This window comes from Cetorhinus maximus, chromosome 1 (assembly GCF_964194155.1).
Source record: "Cetorhinus maximus chromosome 1, sCetMax3.hap1.1, whole genome shotgun sequence".
In the NCBI taxonomy this organism is placed as follows: domain Eukaryota; kingdom Metazoa; phylum Chordata; class Chondrichthyes; order Lamniformes; family Cetorhinidae; genus Cetorhinus; species Cetorhinus maximus.
Window position 1 is genome coordinate 199,597,038 of NC_135879.1, and position 17,975 is coordinate 199,615,012.

Genomic DNA, 17,975 nt, shown 5'->3' on the forward strand with positions numbered 1-17,975 from the left:
TCTGACCATTGTATTAATAAACAAAGGCTGCTAAGAAAGATGGCAACAGAAAGGAGGGAACTGGAGGCCAACTATTACTCTAACTGAACAACAACTACAAATTTTTTCTTGCTCCATACTCTCCAGGAATAAAAGAGTTCTGCTTCCATAAGCAATAAACAAGTATTGAATCAATACAGCCATTAAAGCAAATTAAGAACTTTTGAGGCGCAAACAAGACTCTGACATGAAAAGGAGAAAGAGTTTCTTCCAGGTATGTTCAGTAGTGGAAAAAATGTGAAAATTCCTCTAATCAAAAGATATAATGAGATTAAGAATGCCAATAGAGTGCTTAGGATGGAGTTTTAAAAATGGGTAAATGTGATAACGGTTAGATTATTTGGTTACCTTTATACTATAGGGTTACAGTTACTTTCTGCCTAAACAGGCAACATTAAAAAGTTCTTGAACAAAAACAAAAATACCTGGAAAAACTCAGCAGGTCTGACAGCATCTGCGGAGAGGGATACAATTGACGTTTCAAGTCCGTATGACCCTTCATCAGAACTAAGACATATAGAAATGAGATGAAATATAAGCTAGTAGAAGGGGGTGGGACAGGTAAAGCTGGATAGGGGGCCAGTGATAGGTGGAGGCCAAGAAGAGACTACCAAAGATGTCATAGACAAAAGGACAAAGGGGTGTTAACGGTGGTGATATTATCTAAAGGATGTGCTAATGGGGACATTAAGGGTAGCAAGCAGGACAAGCTAGTGGCAGATGGCCCTAGTGCGGGTGGGGTGGGTGAAAGGACTGAAATGGGCTAAAAGGTGGAGATGAAACAATAGATCGAAATAAACTTAAAAATAGGTAGGAAAAGAAAAAAAATATAGTTGTAAAAAAAAGATAAATTATTGGAAAAGTGGGGGATCAGAAAGGGGGTGGGGATGGAGGAGAGAGTTCATGATCTGAAATTGTTGAACTCAATATTAAGTCCGGAAGACTGTAAAGTGCCTAGTTGGAAGATGAGGTGCTGTTCCTCCAGTTTGTGTTGAGCTTCACTGGAACACTGCAGCAGGCCAAGGACAGACATGTGGGCATGTGAGCAGGGTGGTGTGTCGAAATGGCAAGCGACAGGGAGGTCTGGGTCATGCTTGCGCACAGACTGAAGGTGTTCCGCAAAGTGGTCACCCAGTCTGCGTTTGGTCTCTCCAATGTAGAGGAGACCGCTTGGGGAGCAGCGAATGCAGTAGACTAAATTGAGGGAAGTGCAAGTGAAATGCTGCTTCACTTGAAAGGAGTGTTTGGGCCCTTGGACGGTGAGGAAGGGGGAAGTAAAGGGCCAGGTGTTGCACCTTTTGTGGTTGCATGGGAAGGTGCCGTGGGAGGGGGTTGAGGTGTAGGGGATGATGGAGGAGTGCACCAGGGTGTCCCAGAGGGAACAATCCCTGCAGAAAGACGCCGGGGGGGGGGGGGGTGAAGGGAAGTTGTGTTTGGTAGTGGCATCATGCTGAAGTTGGCAGAAATAGCGGAGAATGGTCCTTTGAATGCAGAGGCTGTGAGGTGATAAGCGAGGACAAGGGGGACCCTATCATGGTTCTGGGAGGGAGAGGAAGGTGTGAGGGCGGATGCACGGGAAATGGGCCGGATACGGTTGAGGGCGCTGTCAACCACCGTGAGTGGAAACACTCAGTTAAGGAAGAATGAAGACATGTCAGAGGAACTGTTTTGAAAGTGGCGTCATCAGAACAGATGCGACGGAGGCGAAGGAACTGAGAGAATGGGATGGAGTCCTTATAGGACTCCTTATGTGAGGAGCTGTAGTCAAGGTAGCTGTGGGAGTCGGTGGGTTTGTAATGAATATTGGTGGACAGTCTATCACCAGAAATTGAGACAGAGAGGTCAAGGAAGGGAAGGGAAGTGTCAGTGATGGACCACGTGAAAATGATGGAGGGGTGGATATTGGAAGCAAAATTAATAAATTTTTCCAGATCCAGACGAGAGCATGAAGTGGCACCTAAGCAGTCATTGATGTACCGGAGAAAGAGTTGTGGGAGGGGGCCTGAGTAGGACTGGAATAAGGAATGGTCCACATACCTCATAAAGAGGCAGGCATAACTGGGGCCCATGTGGGTACCCAAAGCCACACCTTTTATTTGGAGGAAGTGAGACAAGTTTAAAGAGAAATTGTTCAGTGAGAGAACAAGTTCAGCCAGACAGAGGAGAGTAGTAGTGGACGGGGGATTGTTCGGGCCTCTGTTCGAGGAAGAAGTGGAGAGCCCTCAGACCATCCTGGTGGGGGATGGAGGTGTAGAGGGATTGAACGTCCATGGTGAAGAGGAGGCGGTTGGGGCCAGTAACTGGAAATTGTTGATATGATGTAGGGCGTGAGAGGAATCGTAAATGTGGGTGGGAAGAGACTGGACAAGGGGAGAGAGAATGGAGCCAAGATAGCAGTAAATGAGTTCCGTGGGGCAGGAACAGGCTGACATGGTTGGTCTGCCGGGACAGTCCTGTTTGTGGATTTTGGGTAGAAGCGGGCCGTCCGAGGTTGGGAGATTAAAAAGTTCTTATTCCAAGGAGCAACAATGACACACCAGTTTGGTGCTTCAAAACACCGCAACAACGAGAGGTCCAACATGTTCCGCAGCAAGTTTCCAACGCCCAAAAGGCTAGTGCCAAGAAAAGACCTACCAGTATATATATAACACACCACTTAGCACTCGATGGGAAGGTAGCAATAAAAGCTTGAGAATATCTCATCACCCATTCTCTTAGATGTGCAAGGGCAAAGTTGTAAGGAAAGATTACTTTTTCCTTTTTGTAAAAGGAAATCAATTCCTCCATTCTTAAAACTTTAGTTCGTTGCACTTTCTTTTCAAACACTTTTCTGCTTTTCAACCATAAAGTTCCCTCAAACTCCAAACCATTTCTCTCTCTCTTTCATCCTTGTTTCAATTCCCTATTTGCTTCTTTTCTCAGAATTTATATCCAGAAAGTACTGTGTCTAATACAAGCAAGTTAATCATACTACAGCAATCAGTTAATAATTAACCTTTTGGGTTACTCTAACTCTCCTGTTGTTCTGCTATTCCCAACCACTGGTAATTTTGTGCACTACACTGCTCTTTTCTGGATAACTCAACATTCATCTGTAGCTGTTCGTGTACCAACATCCAGATGGCATTACATGAAAGCAGTGGGAGTCTGGTTTAAGCTATTGTTGCCATATGTAGCCCAACCCTGTCTTGAATTCCAGGCAACAAAGTTCTATTGGCTTATTTCTATCTGTTGGCTTGCCTTGTGTGAATTTTGGGAAGATTGTAGACTGACTGTAACACAGTTGTGTCATTGGTGAATAAGTTCTGAATCAGAAAACCAAGATTCCTTGATCTGAGCAATTGGAAATAATATAAATTACTGAACAAATGAATTTGAAGTTTATAGGTGGCCCCCAATGCTCCATGACAAAGCACCTATTTGTGCCATGAAGACAAGGAGGTTGTATAACACTAATCTAATCCACCTTTGCAAATACATTTGGAATCATCCAGGAAAAGGTTAAATAACTGAAGGCATCAGGTTTACTATATTTGTTATCTAGTGAAGAGTTGCATATAAATTTATATGGGGAGATAGTGGTGCAGTGGACATATGACTGGATTAGTAAATGAGAGGCCCAGGTTAATCCCCTGGGTACATGGGTTCAAATCACGCCAGTACAGCTAGTGGAATTTAAATGCAATTATTAACCATTATCAGTGATTGTGACCATGAACCCACCTAGTTCACTAATGTCCTTCAGGGAAGGAAATCTGCCAACCTTATGTGGTCAGGCCTACATGTGATTCCAGAGTCCATTGCAATGTGTTTTTTTTTATTCATTCATGGGATGTGGGCTTCACTGGCTGAGCCAGCATTTATTGCCCATCCTTAGTTGCCCACGAGAAGGTGGTGGTGAGCTGCCTTCTTGAACCGCTGCAGTCCACATAGTGTAGATACACTCACAGTGCTGTTAGGGAGTTCCAGAGCTTGACCCAATGACAGTGAAGGAACGGTGATATATTTCCAAGTCAGGAGGCTGATTGTCTTGGAGGGGAACTTCCAGGTGGTTCCAATCTGTCTGCTGCCCTTGTCCTTCTGGATCGCAGTGGTCGTGGATTGGGAAGGTGCTGTCAAAGAAGCATTGGTGAGTTCCTGCAGTGCATCTTGTAGATAGTGCACATTGCTGCTACTATGTGTCGGTGGTGGAGGGAGTGAATGTTTGTGGACGTGGTGCCAATCAAGCGGGCTGCTTTGTCCTGGACGGTGTCAAGCCTCTTGAGTGTTGTGGGAGCTGCCTTCAGCCAGGCAAGTGGGGTGTATTCCATCACACTCCTGACTTGTGCTTTGTAGATGGTGGACAGGCTATGGGGAGTCAGGAAGTGAGTTACTCATCGCAGGATTCCTAGCCTCTGACCTGGTCTTGTAGCCATGGCTAGTCCAGTTCAGTTTCTGGTCAATGGTAGCCCCCAGGATGTTGACAGTGGGGGATTCAGTGATGGTAATGCCATTGAGCAACTAGGTCGACGGGTAGATTCTCTCTTGTTGGAGATGGATATTGCCTGACACTTGTGTGGTGTGAATATTACTTGTCACTTGTCCGCCCAAGCCTAGATATTGTCCAGGTCTTGCTGCATTTGGACATGGGCTGCTTCAGTATCTGAGGAGTCGCAAATGGTGCTGAACATTGTGCAATCATCAGCGAACATCCCCACTTCTGACCTTATAATGGAGGAAGGTCATTGATGAAGTAACTGAAGATGGTTGGGCCTAGGACACTGCCCTCATGAGCTCCTGCAGTGATGTCCTGGGATTAAGATGATTGACCTCCAACAACCACAACCATCTTCCCTTGTGCTAGGTATGACTCTAACCAGTGGAGAATTTTTCCCCTGATTCCAACTGACTCCAGTTTTGTTCGGGCTCTTGATGCCACATTCGGTCAAATGCTGCCTTGATGTCAAGGGCAGTCACTCTCACCCTACCTCGGGAGTTCAGCTCTTTTGTCCATGTTTAAACCAAGGCTGGAAAGGAGTCGGGAGCTGAGTTGACTCTTAACTGCCCTCTGAAATGGCTGACCAAGTCATTCAGCTCAAGGGTAATTAGGGATGGGTAACAAATGCTGGCCTTGCCAGTGATGCCCACATCACAAGAAAGAATAAATTTTTTAAAAAGTTGAATTTTAACCTTATAAGAATGACCAATCTGTTTATAATTACAAACAATATACAATTCCTGATTACAACATATAGCAGATTAAGAATGAGTCTGTAACTGAATTGGTCAGATTTCTGCTTGCGTGACTGCCTCTTTCTTCAGCATTAAATGCTGCCCAATATGAATTTACAAGGTTAGTATTGCAATGAATAGATGCTTGCTGTATATCATTCTATTGTTAGGCCTGTGTGGGGGGGGGGGGGGGGGGGGGCGCGCGCAAATTACAATGCCTTTGGCTAGTTGGCACAAAACACAGAAGAATCTGTTATCTCTGCCGCTGCATCACATCATGTCCTAACCTCAGAAATTCAGTATTTCAAATTCCTTCTGGGAATAGGATGAAAAGAAAAACCATAAAGAATGGGCAGCATTAAAAGGAGCAGCCCGTAACTTCAGCTTAGAAGATGTATTTAGTTAGCAGGCCCTGTCAAAACAAATCCCATAAACATATTACATTAAGAGGAAATGTACATTTAATAGTCTGAATACAGACTTTTCTTGCCAAACTATTCACATTCTTGGTCTGCTTTTATACCAGCTTGCTTCTATCCTCCGACTTGCAGATTGATCAAATTGTATTTGTACTTTTATGTCACAATTCTATTCAATTTATAAGCTTCAACCCTCCAGCTCCATATTATTTACAGTTATCTGTGCACCTTCTGTTGCAATTGCCTAGCAGCTGATGTTCTTTCTCCCAGGCCTCCTCTCCTCTTAGACAGTACTTTCTTGATAAGGAAAGTCACCAAATAACCTATTAGAGAAATTAGATATTGATGTTGAGAGCTTTAGACTGCTAAATAGCAGGTTTCCTTCCCTAAAGGGCATTCTTGAACCAAATGGGTGTTTACGACAATCCATTACTGATGCTACCTTTTTCTCCCAGATTAATTAATTGAATTTAAATTTCTCACTTGCTGCGGTGGGATTTGATCATGACGCCAGGCCTTGGATTACCAGTCCAGTAACACAAATCCACAATGCTACCATACCCCAACTTGTCCTTAAATACGTCTATGTTATTCACCTCAGCTGTGCCATATGATAGCAAGTTCGACATTCTAACAGCGCTGAGAAAAGAAATTCGTCCTAAATTCCTTATTGGATTTATTAATGACTTCTTTTTTTTTTAAACTTATGGCCCCTAGTTCTAGCTGCACTCATGAAAAATTGACCAGTTGTTCAGAAGTCACCAACAAAATCAAGAAAAATTATGACCTGCATCAGTTTGTTGGTGACGGGCATTGCGCCTCTGGTGATGGAGGAAAAACTGTCCGTCCAGTAAAACATCAGGTGCACCTGATTTATGTAACAGCACTGCAACTAGGAAGGGCTTCCTCCAATGCGGCAGTCTGATATAAATGCATCAATGGGTTCTAAGGATCTTGAAACAGAACAGTTTTCCATTAGTGCTGCAACTTATTTAAACCATTTAAAAATGGTTTTAAATACAGGTTTACAACTCAATTCGTTTCTCTGGAGATCTAAATTCTCCTAATTTCGTGAGTAAATTTTGTCAGAGAGCTAAAGAATTGGGTCTTTATAGGTACATAAACACATTTACAGGTCGCCAGATGGGCTGTGAAGCAGTACTGCTCAATCCTTTTTACTTAGTTATTTAACTCCAGAGGCAATACTTCTCTCAGATTCACTGCTGGGATAAGATGATCCTGAAAATTAAAAAGCAGCATTGTCACTGAAATAGGGCAATATTCTACCATAGGTAGGATAGCATGAAAGCTAGTGTAAAATATTACACAATGATACTTTTACAATGACAATCACAATGATGCCTTGTTGCCTTAAAACATTCAACTTCCATTATCTTAAAATGCTTTTAGCTCCATTCATTCTTATTGCCTGTCATGGTTATTCAGGTTTCACATTTATAACAGAATAACAGCATTTTTATTGAATTTTATGAGTGTGCCTATTAACACCTATTTAGATAATCTCGATTATTTGTCATTTTCAAAAGCTACTCATCAAATGTTTTAAAAATATGAAATTTCCAGATTCTCCCTCCAATATATGCAGGGAATTGTTTTATCAAAATAGGAAAGTACTTTAAAATTAGTTTGCATGAGAGGTAGATCTTTTTTACCCTCCCCCCATGCTGCTCTGGCTGTGTTACTCAATGTGCATTTTGCCACTCTGCCCTGTAATGCTATCTGGCAATGTAAAACTCATTTAACCAATCACGTACTTCACTTGCTCTGTTACCGCCCCTGCTTCGCTACCACATGGTTGCAAAACAGGTTGAGGATGCTTTTTTAAACATCAGCCCTGACATATGAGCTGAGTGACTGAAATGGAAGTATAATTTGGCCACCAGAATAAACTCAATCCTCTGATTTATGTATCACAGGAAAACCAATGTAGACTGGTGTATTAGTAGTGAGATCAGGCACATCAGTTAGACCTCATCTATAGGTGTGGTCAACAAATAGCTGGAAAAATATCAACCTCCAGAGGATTTACAGGCAAGCTATAAGCTTGCAGCTGGTTACTAGGAATATAGGTTATAAGAAAAAGCTAAGGAAGTTATGCTAATTTTCGTTAGAAAACAGATTTCAAAGTGATCTAACTAGAGTTTTCAAAATCATGAAGGGAAATTAGAAAGCTGATTCAGATATACTTTAACTACTTCAAACATCATGGCTATAAATTTGAAGATTAGCATGTTAGGCGTGAGAAAGGGGGTCAGTGTACCTATTTTCCAAAGGCTAAAAGAGCTGTGAAATGAGTTACCAGGGAAGGTCAATGAAGCTGACAGTATAAATGGGATGAAGAGACAATTGGTTGGTCTTCTGGTGAAAGAGAAGGGATTGAGTAATGGTGAAAGCAGGTACGTGAGATTAATTTCAAAAAAATTGTGAGAGGTTAAAAGACTTTTTTTTGCATGCAAAATGCTTACATTCTTACATTGCAATTTAGTTACTACTGGCGAAGACAATCTGTAAAAACAAGTTAAGCACACTTCGATACATCGATTTAGAAACAGATTCTTGCAAAGTTACTTACTTAACCTTGTTATAAACCACATTATATCTAGAACAAGCTTAATTTTGTAAAGTAAAACTAACTTTATAAAACGGCCAATTACAAAAATTACACACATTACAAAATGGAGGTCTTTGTTTAAGTTGCAGAAATGTAAATCTGCCTGCAATGCTAAAAAATAAGCACCCCCAGTGTTTCATTGCATGTCATGGAAACACAGTGATTTGCTACTTGCTCTATGAAGATGCAGTGATGCATGACGTCAATGACACATACAGCCTATCACAAGTCGATACGTACAGCCTATCGCAAACTGATGCACAATATTCAAGGGTTTACAGTGAATGCCCAAACAGATTGTCTTAGTTATCACAAATTGTATTACATTTCTACATATTTAGTGCAGTCAAGCTCATATTGCTTTAGAATGCAATTGTATTCTATTGCAAAGATATAATTAGCTGGAGGCTGAGAATGGGACTAGGGTAAAACAAAACGAACTAAATATTCCAAAATTATGTGATTAGGCTTTTTAAAAAAAAATACACACATTCTGAATTAATGCAGCATATTACCTGCCATTCTTGTCTCTTACATCAATATCTGCTCCTTGGTCTATCAGGTAATGGCACACCTCAGCATGGTTGCTCTGTGCAGCCTGGATCAGTGGTGTAAAACCTTCCTAGAATTCCAAATAAATGCAGGGTTGCAGAAAAAAAGTTCACATATCACTTCTGTGCACAGAAAAGATCATTTTTTAACTTCTAATTTTTAACTTCTATTAACTTTTAATATTTTAACTTCGAGCAAATTGGATTTGAAATTTATTTTTGGAAACCCTTGATGGACTCTCAGAGTGTGGTATTGAGCTACATTGAATGTTGGATTGCAGTCGAATGCTGCCCTGACATTAAGATAGTTACTCTCAATAGCATTTAGCTATTGCACTCATATATGTATCACAGCCAAGATAAGATTGGGAATTGAAAGCATCTGACAGAACCTGATCTGAGTATGTTATTATGAGTAGCTATCACCAATAGAACTATTTAAGACTTCTTCCATCAATTAGCTGGTGATTGGGAAGTGGATGATAGAGTAGTAATTGGTCAAATTAGATGTATGCTGCTTTTTGTGGATAGGACAGGCCTGGGCAATTTTCTTCATTGATCAAGTAGAAGTTAGTGTCACTACCGGTGTGACCAAGAGAACATCTAGCTCTGGGAACACAGGTCTTCGATAGGGCCCATTGTGTCTCTGTCCAGTCTACTTAGTTGCATGTAGGATTAAGTAAATGAGCTTGACATTGGCATCAATCATAGCAGGAATCTCAGAGGCAGGCTGAGTAGGGTCATCCACTTGGTACTTTTGGCTGAAGTTGCCCATGAGCATTACAGCCTTGTCTCTTGCCCTTGCAAGAGGGATCAAGCTATAGACAGCAGAAATATTAGAAGACAAACAAGCAAATGCACAATCCAATGTGATAGAAGGTGAGAGCGTAAAGCCCAGACATTGGTTGAGCAGGTATGGGAAATGAGCCAGGCACAATCATGGACCTACTCGACTGCATGAAGGAAAGTCTCAGTTTAGGGAAATTTCCAAAGCTGGGGGCCGGAATTTAACAATCAAACCTCTTTTTCAAGGGCTTTAACTTAAAAAGCACCATCTCACATTACTAACAGACTTGTACATTTTCAATGTGCTCTGATTTCCAGCATTTACAGTTTGTCTTTTCATGTCAATTGTATAATCTTGTTTTATTTTAATACGAGTATTTGGGATGTTGGATCTACCTTTAGTGTTGCTGGATACGCTGTCATATTTGCAGGTTACTTGAGTTATGCAAATATTGTTCTTTAAAAACAAGTACAGTTTCTGTTAAGGTTTCAGTTATGTTCCACTGAAAATAAACACATTAGATGAAATTACTGGGCAATTACCATCAGGAATTCAGGAATCTCATGTTTGGATTGTTCTACCTGCCCATGCCAAAATGAAGCTTTTAGATGTCAAAAGTTGTATAATTATTTCTTTTGGATTTTTTTCCCTTCTGCGTTTTCCTCTCGATATAATAAAATATTACATGCCAAAGCAATCTTGCAAGGCTTTTAGTTCAATCTCATGGGGTTAGTTTGAGAAGCATAACATTTCACTTGATTAAGAACACATCGGTTTAAAGTTGACAGGGGACAGATGATATCTCATGTTTTCCACCATAAAAATAGAAGATTAATTGATCAGGAGATTCAAAAGCTGCTCATTGTTCAAAAGGATTAACGTGTTTAATCACGCTCAGACAACATGTAGCTATAGTATTTAGCACAATAAATAGGCATTTAAGGATTGCCTGACAAAATATTGTCTTTTTCTTAAAATCCACTGAAAAATTGTAAGCAGCACCTATTACAGACTTCCACGGTTTATTAACCCGACGTGCAATCAATAGTTAAGAGTTCATTTTTTTAAAATAAGGATAAAGAGTTCTTAATTTTCTTCTTAGCCCTCAAGAGTACACAAGGGAGCTGATTTCTCATTCTCTAATGATCTACAAGAGTGTTAGCCAAAGCAGACTCTCTCTAAGATTGTTTATCTTCTTCCTGTAGTGAAACACCGGACTTTTGCTTAGCTGCATTCCGCAACATGACTACGATCAAGTTGACAGAAGAGTGGAGGAAAACAGTGGATGGAATTTTCCGTGTCCGCTGGTGTCGGGTGTGTGATCGGTGGCAAGTGGACAATATGGTGCGATCGGTTTTACGGCGGTAGGAAACCAGTTTGCGACTGTCCACTCAGCCCACCGACGGCAGGCCGCATTTCCTGCCATGAGACGTCAGGAACCTCATTGCAATACATCAGCATATCATTATCAGGCTAGCCCGCCGGAATCGTCACCCCGTGCTGGATCGTTCCCCCCCTCCCCCGTCCCCACCCCGTCAGCAGAAAAGCATGCGATGTGTTTCACAACAGCACATAAAAAGCGTGCACTTAGCGGGCTGCACTTTGAGGGGAACTTGGAGGTGAGTACACAGTAACGTTGTGCAGTGCTCACCAGGGTCGCCTATTGGGTTTCAAGCTTCAGGGGCGTCAGGGCAACTCTGAGGGGGTGGGGTGGGTTGGTGGGTTCAGGGCAGCCCTGCCTTTGAGGTAGTGGTGGTGGAGGGATGGGGTGGCAAGGTCAGCCCCCTCCCCCATGCGCACCCCCCCACCACCTCCAGCACAGACTGCAAATTCATGAGCATTTTAGTGGATGGCTGTACATGCTGCATAATCTCCTCACTAAAGCTGGACATGGAACTGGTGGAGGTGCTCACAGCCTCCTGCAATGTCAGCATCCTAGTTTGGACCAATCTCCCCAACAGTTTAAGCTAACAGTGCAGCCTTGCAGCGCGGATTAGGAGAATGCCTGAGCTGAGAGCACAGCATGCAGCCCAATGGGCAAATCTGCGGCCAATCGGTTGGGTAGAGTGGGGCGGAGGTGGGTGGGGTTTCAGCCAGGCATGCAACGCACTAATTTCTGGCCATCCAAGTGGTGGCCAGCACTCTCTGGGAAGCGTTAAGGGACCACTGTACTTAACCAGGACAGGTTCTTAGTACTAAAAAATAATAATATAAAAACAAAAAACTGTGGATGCTGGAAATCCAAAACAAAAACAGAAATACCTGGAAAAACTCAGCAGGTCTGGCAGCGTCGGCGGAGAAGAGTTGGCGTTTTGAGTGCTCATGATCCTTCAACAGAACACCCATGCTAACCATGTGTCTCTCTTTCATCCTGCAGGACGAGTCCATCAGGATCACGGAGCTTGGTAAACAAGATGTATGTCTGAATGGCCTACAGAGCACGAAGAAGACGGAAGAGAGAGCGACTGAGGCTCCTGACTGAGGCAGGAGCAGCAACCTCAGGAAGAAGGAGCATCTGGGGCTCCCGTACACGCGCCCAAGAGCCACAGCGAGTCAGTGCCTAGTGACACCCAGGGTCTATAGACGCTGCCTTTCATTCTGGCGGATGACCGAGAACCTGTGTCGCCGACGACTGCGCATGTCTAGGGAACTGGTCGGTCACATCTGCCACTTACTGCAGGATTTAGCGCCACAGGGACATGGAGGGCATCCACTGCCAGTGGCCGTGAAAATCAACCCCAGCACTCACTTCTAGGCTAGTGGCTCCTTTCAGGGCTCCACAGGTGATCTCTGTGGAATCTCTCAAGCCTCCACCCACAAATGCATCCATGAGGTCACGGGTGCCACCTTTGCGAGGGCATATAACTTTGTGCATTTCACCTGGGATCAGGACAGCCAGGATGTAAGAACGATTGGATGCGCCCAGGTCTCGGGATTCCCACAGATTCAGGGTGCAATCGGCTGTAACACATGGTGGACTACTCATCTGCAAAGGGCTCCACTCACTGAACGTGCAGCTGGTATGCGACCACCAGAAACGCATCCTGCCGGTGTGCGCACGGTTTCCAGGGATTGTGCATAACGCCTACATCCTCAGTCAGTCACAGATCCCTGGAGTTTTCCAGGGTCCACAGAAACTGTAAGAATGGCTCCTCGGGGCCAAGGGCTACCCGCAGAGGCCGTGGCTGATGACACCTGTGCGGCGACCCCAGACTGCGGCAGAGTGACAGTATAATGAGGCTCATGCTCCAGCTCGCAAGTTGGTGGAGCAGACCATTGGGATGCTGAAGACAAGGTCCCAGTGCCTTGGCCGGTCTGGTGTAGCCCTGCAATACAGTCCGCAGAGGGTGTCACGGATCGTTGTCGTCTGCTGCACCCTTTACAACCTGGTGGAGTTGGAGCTGCTGAGGTCACAGGAAGAGGTGATTCGAATGGGCCAGATGCTCTTGGAGTCACCTGGATGGATGGCCCCGGGCTGTGCACCTGCTGATCCTCCTCCCTACGGGTGCCAACTCAAGCAACTGTGACGTGACCGAGTCCAGAGGCTCGTCATCTGACTCGGACTCAGCAAACTTCTGGCCTCCAGTATCCTCCGAGTGCCAGAAACCTGAGAAGTCCTTGCCTCCACCTGCTGTGGATCGGACGGTGCAACGTGCTCACCAGATTGTGATCTCGGGGTTATTCTAAGCTAGGTCCCACCGAGGTGTGTTTCTCTGCACTGGTGGAGGGTATGGGTGAGCGCCTTCAGGTTCTTCTTCAGAGATTTCTGTGGGGCTTGATTGGAGGCCCTGGGTCATGGACTCTGTCCGCTGTTTGGCAGATATGCCTGCGAAAGCAAGGGGAGATAATTAGTACATGGCAGCGGTCTGTGAAAGAGGACACATCACTCACAGCATGGTTGTCTGGTGGATGTTTAACTGCTCGACCCTCACTGGGTAGAGCACTGCCGACCTCACCGTCAGCACAGGACCAGTCCAGGTCATCACCAGCCAGCTGGATGCCTCTGCGAGGACCTTGATTTCAGGCATTCCGCCACTGGTCTGTGACCTCTCCCTCTTGTTTTGTACCAGCTTGTGCTGCATGAATAGAGATGGAAAAAATGTAAGCAGGACACCTGTCAGGCCAGATGATAAGTATGCCTGGCCTGTGTGGGTGCTAAGCGGTCCTATGGACAGGATGAGGGCAATGACAGTGAGTGAGAGAGAGTGAATGGTGATGTCCCATGAACCAGCAGTGAGTGAGGGACCTGTGGATGTGTGATGGGGTTTGTGAGTGTGAGAGTTGAAAGTGATCAGAAGAGTCATTTACCTTGGCGGAACGGAGGAGATAATTCATCCAATTGCGGCATGGGTGACTGTCCTATGTTGAAGGGCGTTGGCGCTAACCAACGCTGCCACTGCCTCCCAAGCCGGGTTAGTGCTGTTGCTGCTCATGCTGCGGCAAGGGCCGGGGTAGAGGACATCCCGGTGGGACTCCATGGCATTCATAAGGCGCTCGAGGGATTGTCTGGGGGCTGCAGTCTTCTCCGGTTTCAGAGTAATGTCTTCCGTGCAGCAGTGGTGGTCTGGAAGCACTGAGATGTGTGCTTGTGGCTGGACTTTAAATATGGTGCCTGCCAGGATGGCGGGCGGGCCAATGAGAGCCCGCCTGCCATGGAAATGGCATGTTTCCCAGGAGAGCATAAATATTGTGGTGGATTTGGGACAATACGGCATGAAAACCCGGCATTGCGGCCAGCGGGTAAAACATCGTTCTACCCGCCCGCTACTGCACTTAGTGCAAATCTGGGACGATTCTGCCCAGTGTTTTCTTATTCCATTCTTATTCTGGCTGCAAAGTTACATTTTTTCACAATTTTTAGCAGATTTCAAATTACAGAATCTCTCCATTCAGCATCATGGTGGAGTCACATAACATACAGAAACAAAAGTTCTAAAAGCAATTCTACCAACTTTACAGTAAAAGGTTGTGATTTTTGAATTGTGCCAAACAATGTCTTGATTATATCAGTGACATAAATATAATCAAGATTTTAAAATAATACATCCTAATAAATAAGTAGCTGTTATAATATTCACGTGGGGACTGCATAGGGTGTTAAATAGAAGTGTCAAATAATTTGGCTGGAAACAGTTCTATGCGGCACACAAATAGTGTACTTTCTATTCTTAATCAGGAAGAGAGAACTGAACAGCATAAAATTCCCTTGGAGCCAAGGAAACAAAAACCTTTTTGAACTGAAGAAAAGCTTTCTCTCGTTTGAAGGTTTTGTGGAATCTACTTAAATATGCAACAAGTATTCCATAATTATTTAATGTGAACATTCCATAGGAATGAATACTTAAAATGTCAATTCTTTTCTGTGCATTCTAGAACCAGGCTAGTTTAGTCACACCTTTCTATGTCCACAATCTAAGTAAGTTTAGGAAAAATCTTGTGCACCATGTTAAATGAAGCATTTCAGTATTTATTCTGCCACAGATTATTTAAACAGAGACCACATATGCATTTTGCATCAGTAAATCAATGCATGCTGTGATCGCCACGGTAACATCACAACATGCATTTCTAAAAGCTTAACTGTCAATTAATCTGCCACATACTTCATCAAGAATACTGACAGAAGTATTCTGGAATATGCAAAAACATCCTAACTATTTAAATTGAAACAGTACCGCTCAATCTGTAAGAACTGAATCAATCTGTCTTTTTAATTTGAATTAATAAACCCTATTTAAAAGACCTGGCTACACTGAGTTGAATTTTCTTCAAGTAATAGATTGAAGGCAAAAAACGTTTAAAGATTTTATTCTGAGGTGTTTTTTTCTGAATACTTTTCCAGTGACTACTTTTTTTTTATTTCAACTATTCCGCTAGTTACAAGATGTAACCTTTGTAAACTCAATTTTGTACCCATTTATAACTATTGTAAACTGCCAATGCATTGCAGGAAACTGGCAAGCATGAACAGCTTTAAACGAGACAGTAAACGTCATTGGTGGAAAACAACCAGCCTGGATAGAATAGTGGAGACGTCAAGATGCACCAGTATTATGGAGGATGTTGCTCAGTTGCCATAAGGAACAGGTCAAGGGAGGAATTTTGCTCAACATTCCCTTTGAAATTAAACTGATTGGGACAAGTCTATAAAAGATTGTACACGGTGTGTGGGACCTAAGACTTGACCAGTCAAATTGCCTTCTCAATTCTATTCGTACCTTTTTATGTAACAAAATTCTTAGGCATATGGTTATTGCATACAAGTATATCCCCAGAGCAAGGCCAACCTGAACGTATTAAGCTACCTATCCATATTATTGGATCTCCCATGAGCATGCAAAACATTGTTGCATGAAATGCATATTATAAGGCACACCGAGTTAGTGATTGGCTAAGTTAAATTGAGGGAGAAATCCATTCACGTCATTTCCTTGGGGCAGACAGCACTGCAGGCCCATTGATATAATGGAGCAGCTCTGCACAGGCCACGGCCCATGTCGTTGCCTGCCCTATGCGAATCAATGTACTTAGTGTAGCACCACTTCCCGAACAAAGTTTGCCCACATCGTCCAGAATTTTCCAGCCTCGTTGGAGACAGGCATCATGGTGGGTTGGGGGTAGGTGGGAGGGTGGACAATATGGGGAGAAGGCCAAAAATCGGTTTCGCGCCACCGTGAAACCAGTATGCGACCATCCACTCCAGCCGTCAATGATGGGTCGCATTTCCCGCCACCTCACGACAGGAACGTCATTTTAATACATTTGCATCTAATTATAAGCCATGCTTGACGGAATCATTCCCTCGCGTCAAATTTACCGCCCACGTCAGCGTGACTTCAGAACGGCGTGCTTCACGACTGCCTTTAAAAGGCGTGCACCTGGTGACCTGAACTGCGAGGGGATCTCGGAGGTGAGCGCAGACAACCTTGCACAGCACTCACGAGCATCATCTGTAGCACATCAAGAGGCACTGTGCATTTGCAGGGGACAGGCAAGTTGCTTTTTCCTGGCTGGCTTCCAGTGCAGTGTAGGGGCAAGGCAGCACAGGCAGATTGAAGGAAATACTTAAGTACATGTGGACAGGAGTTGGGGGAGGGAAGCAGCCACACAGTGGAAAAATCTGGTCAAAAGTGAGCATTCTTCTGCAGCTGAGACTGTTCAGCTGCAGCTCCATTGACATGCTTGGAGTCGGCCCTCTGAAGCTTTTCTGCCCACTCAAGCAACGCAAAAGCATGAAAGTGCCACCAAATGCTCCAGAACTTTTCACCCCTTGGGGCAGACTGCAAATTAATGTGCATTTTAAGGGGCAGCAGAGCAATTGGTCGACTGGGCAAGTTGTACAATCCCCTTGTGAAAGGTGGCCATGGCGCAGTCACTGGTGGAAGTGCTCACAGACCCTTGCAATGTCTTTATGAAGATTTGGACCAGTATCCATTATGATTCAAGCTAACAGCGCAGCCTTGCAGTGCAGGTTAGGAAAATGCCTGCACCTGAGCTGAGCTGAGAGCACAGCATGCAGTCCAATGGCCAAAGTGGCCGCCTATCGGGCAAGTGGTGTGAGGTGGAGGTGGGTGGGGTTTCAGACAGCCAATGAGTGCACTACAGACTGGCCATCCAAGAGGTGGCCAGCACTCTCCTGCATGCATGAAGGGTTAACCATGAGATGCTCTTAGTACACCCATACATCTCCCTCTTTGATCCTGCAGGATGAGGACATCAGGATCATGGAGCCTGGTGATTTAGAGGTATGGGTCATGGCTTACAAAGACCAGAGAAGAAGAAGAGAGCAAGTGGAGCATTGGCTTGGCAAAGGGAGGAGCATCTCCCTCAAGATGAAGGGGCGGCAGAGCTTGTTGCGCACGCTGCTGAAGATCCACAATGAGCCATTGCTCGTGTGCACCTCACTAGACCCAGGGTCTATAGACTTGTCATTCCTGCAGATGACCAAGAACCAGTGTTGCCGAAAACTGCGCATGTTTAGGGAGCTTGTAGGTAACACCTGTGCCAAGGCTGTGCAACTACATCTTCTTAACCTTGCTAACCCTGCTGCTATGGCTTGGTGCTCTGCCAACATCCACAGCACAGGTTGAGGCAGCCTGCTGACTGCTACTTCCTCTGTGTCATGACCTTGGCAGGCGTCCTCTGGAGAGCTGAGATCTGGAGGGCCCCAACCTGATTTTGGGATCCTGTTGTGCGGCAGTGGCAACCTCCTTGGCCTGTGGAGCTGGAGTTGCTGGGGTCACAGGAAGAGGGGATTAGGAAGGGCCGGACACTCATGGAGTTACCTGGGTGGATGGCCTCCACCTGCTGATCCTCCTCCCTATGGGTGCCCGAGG

General features: G+C 44.5%; 1 protein-coding gene across 5 annotated transcripts in view; it reads right to left on the minus strand.

Annotated features, from left to right (window-relative positions):
• The window catches only part of rai14 (retinoic acid induced 14), a 249,163-nt gene that overhangs the window by 52,307 nt on the left and 178,881 nt on the right, over positions 1 to 17,975 (minus strand). For all 5 annotated transcript variants that reach the window (XM_078551693.1, XM_078551675.1, XM_078551684.1 and 2 more), the window contains one exon: positions 8,817 to 8,923. In XM_078551693.1, coding sequence (XP_078407819.1) covers positions 8,817 to 8,923 — 107 coding nt within the window. The remainder of the gene's footprint in view (positions 1 to 8,816; positions 8,924 to 17,975) is intronic.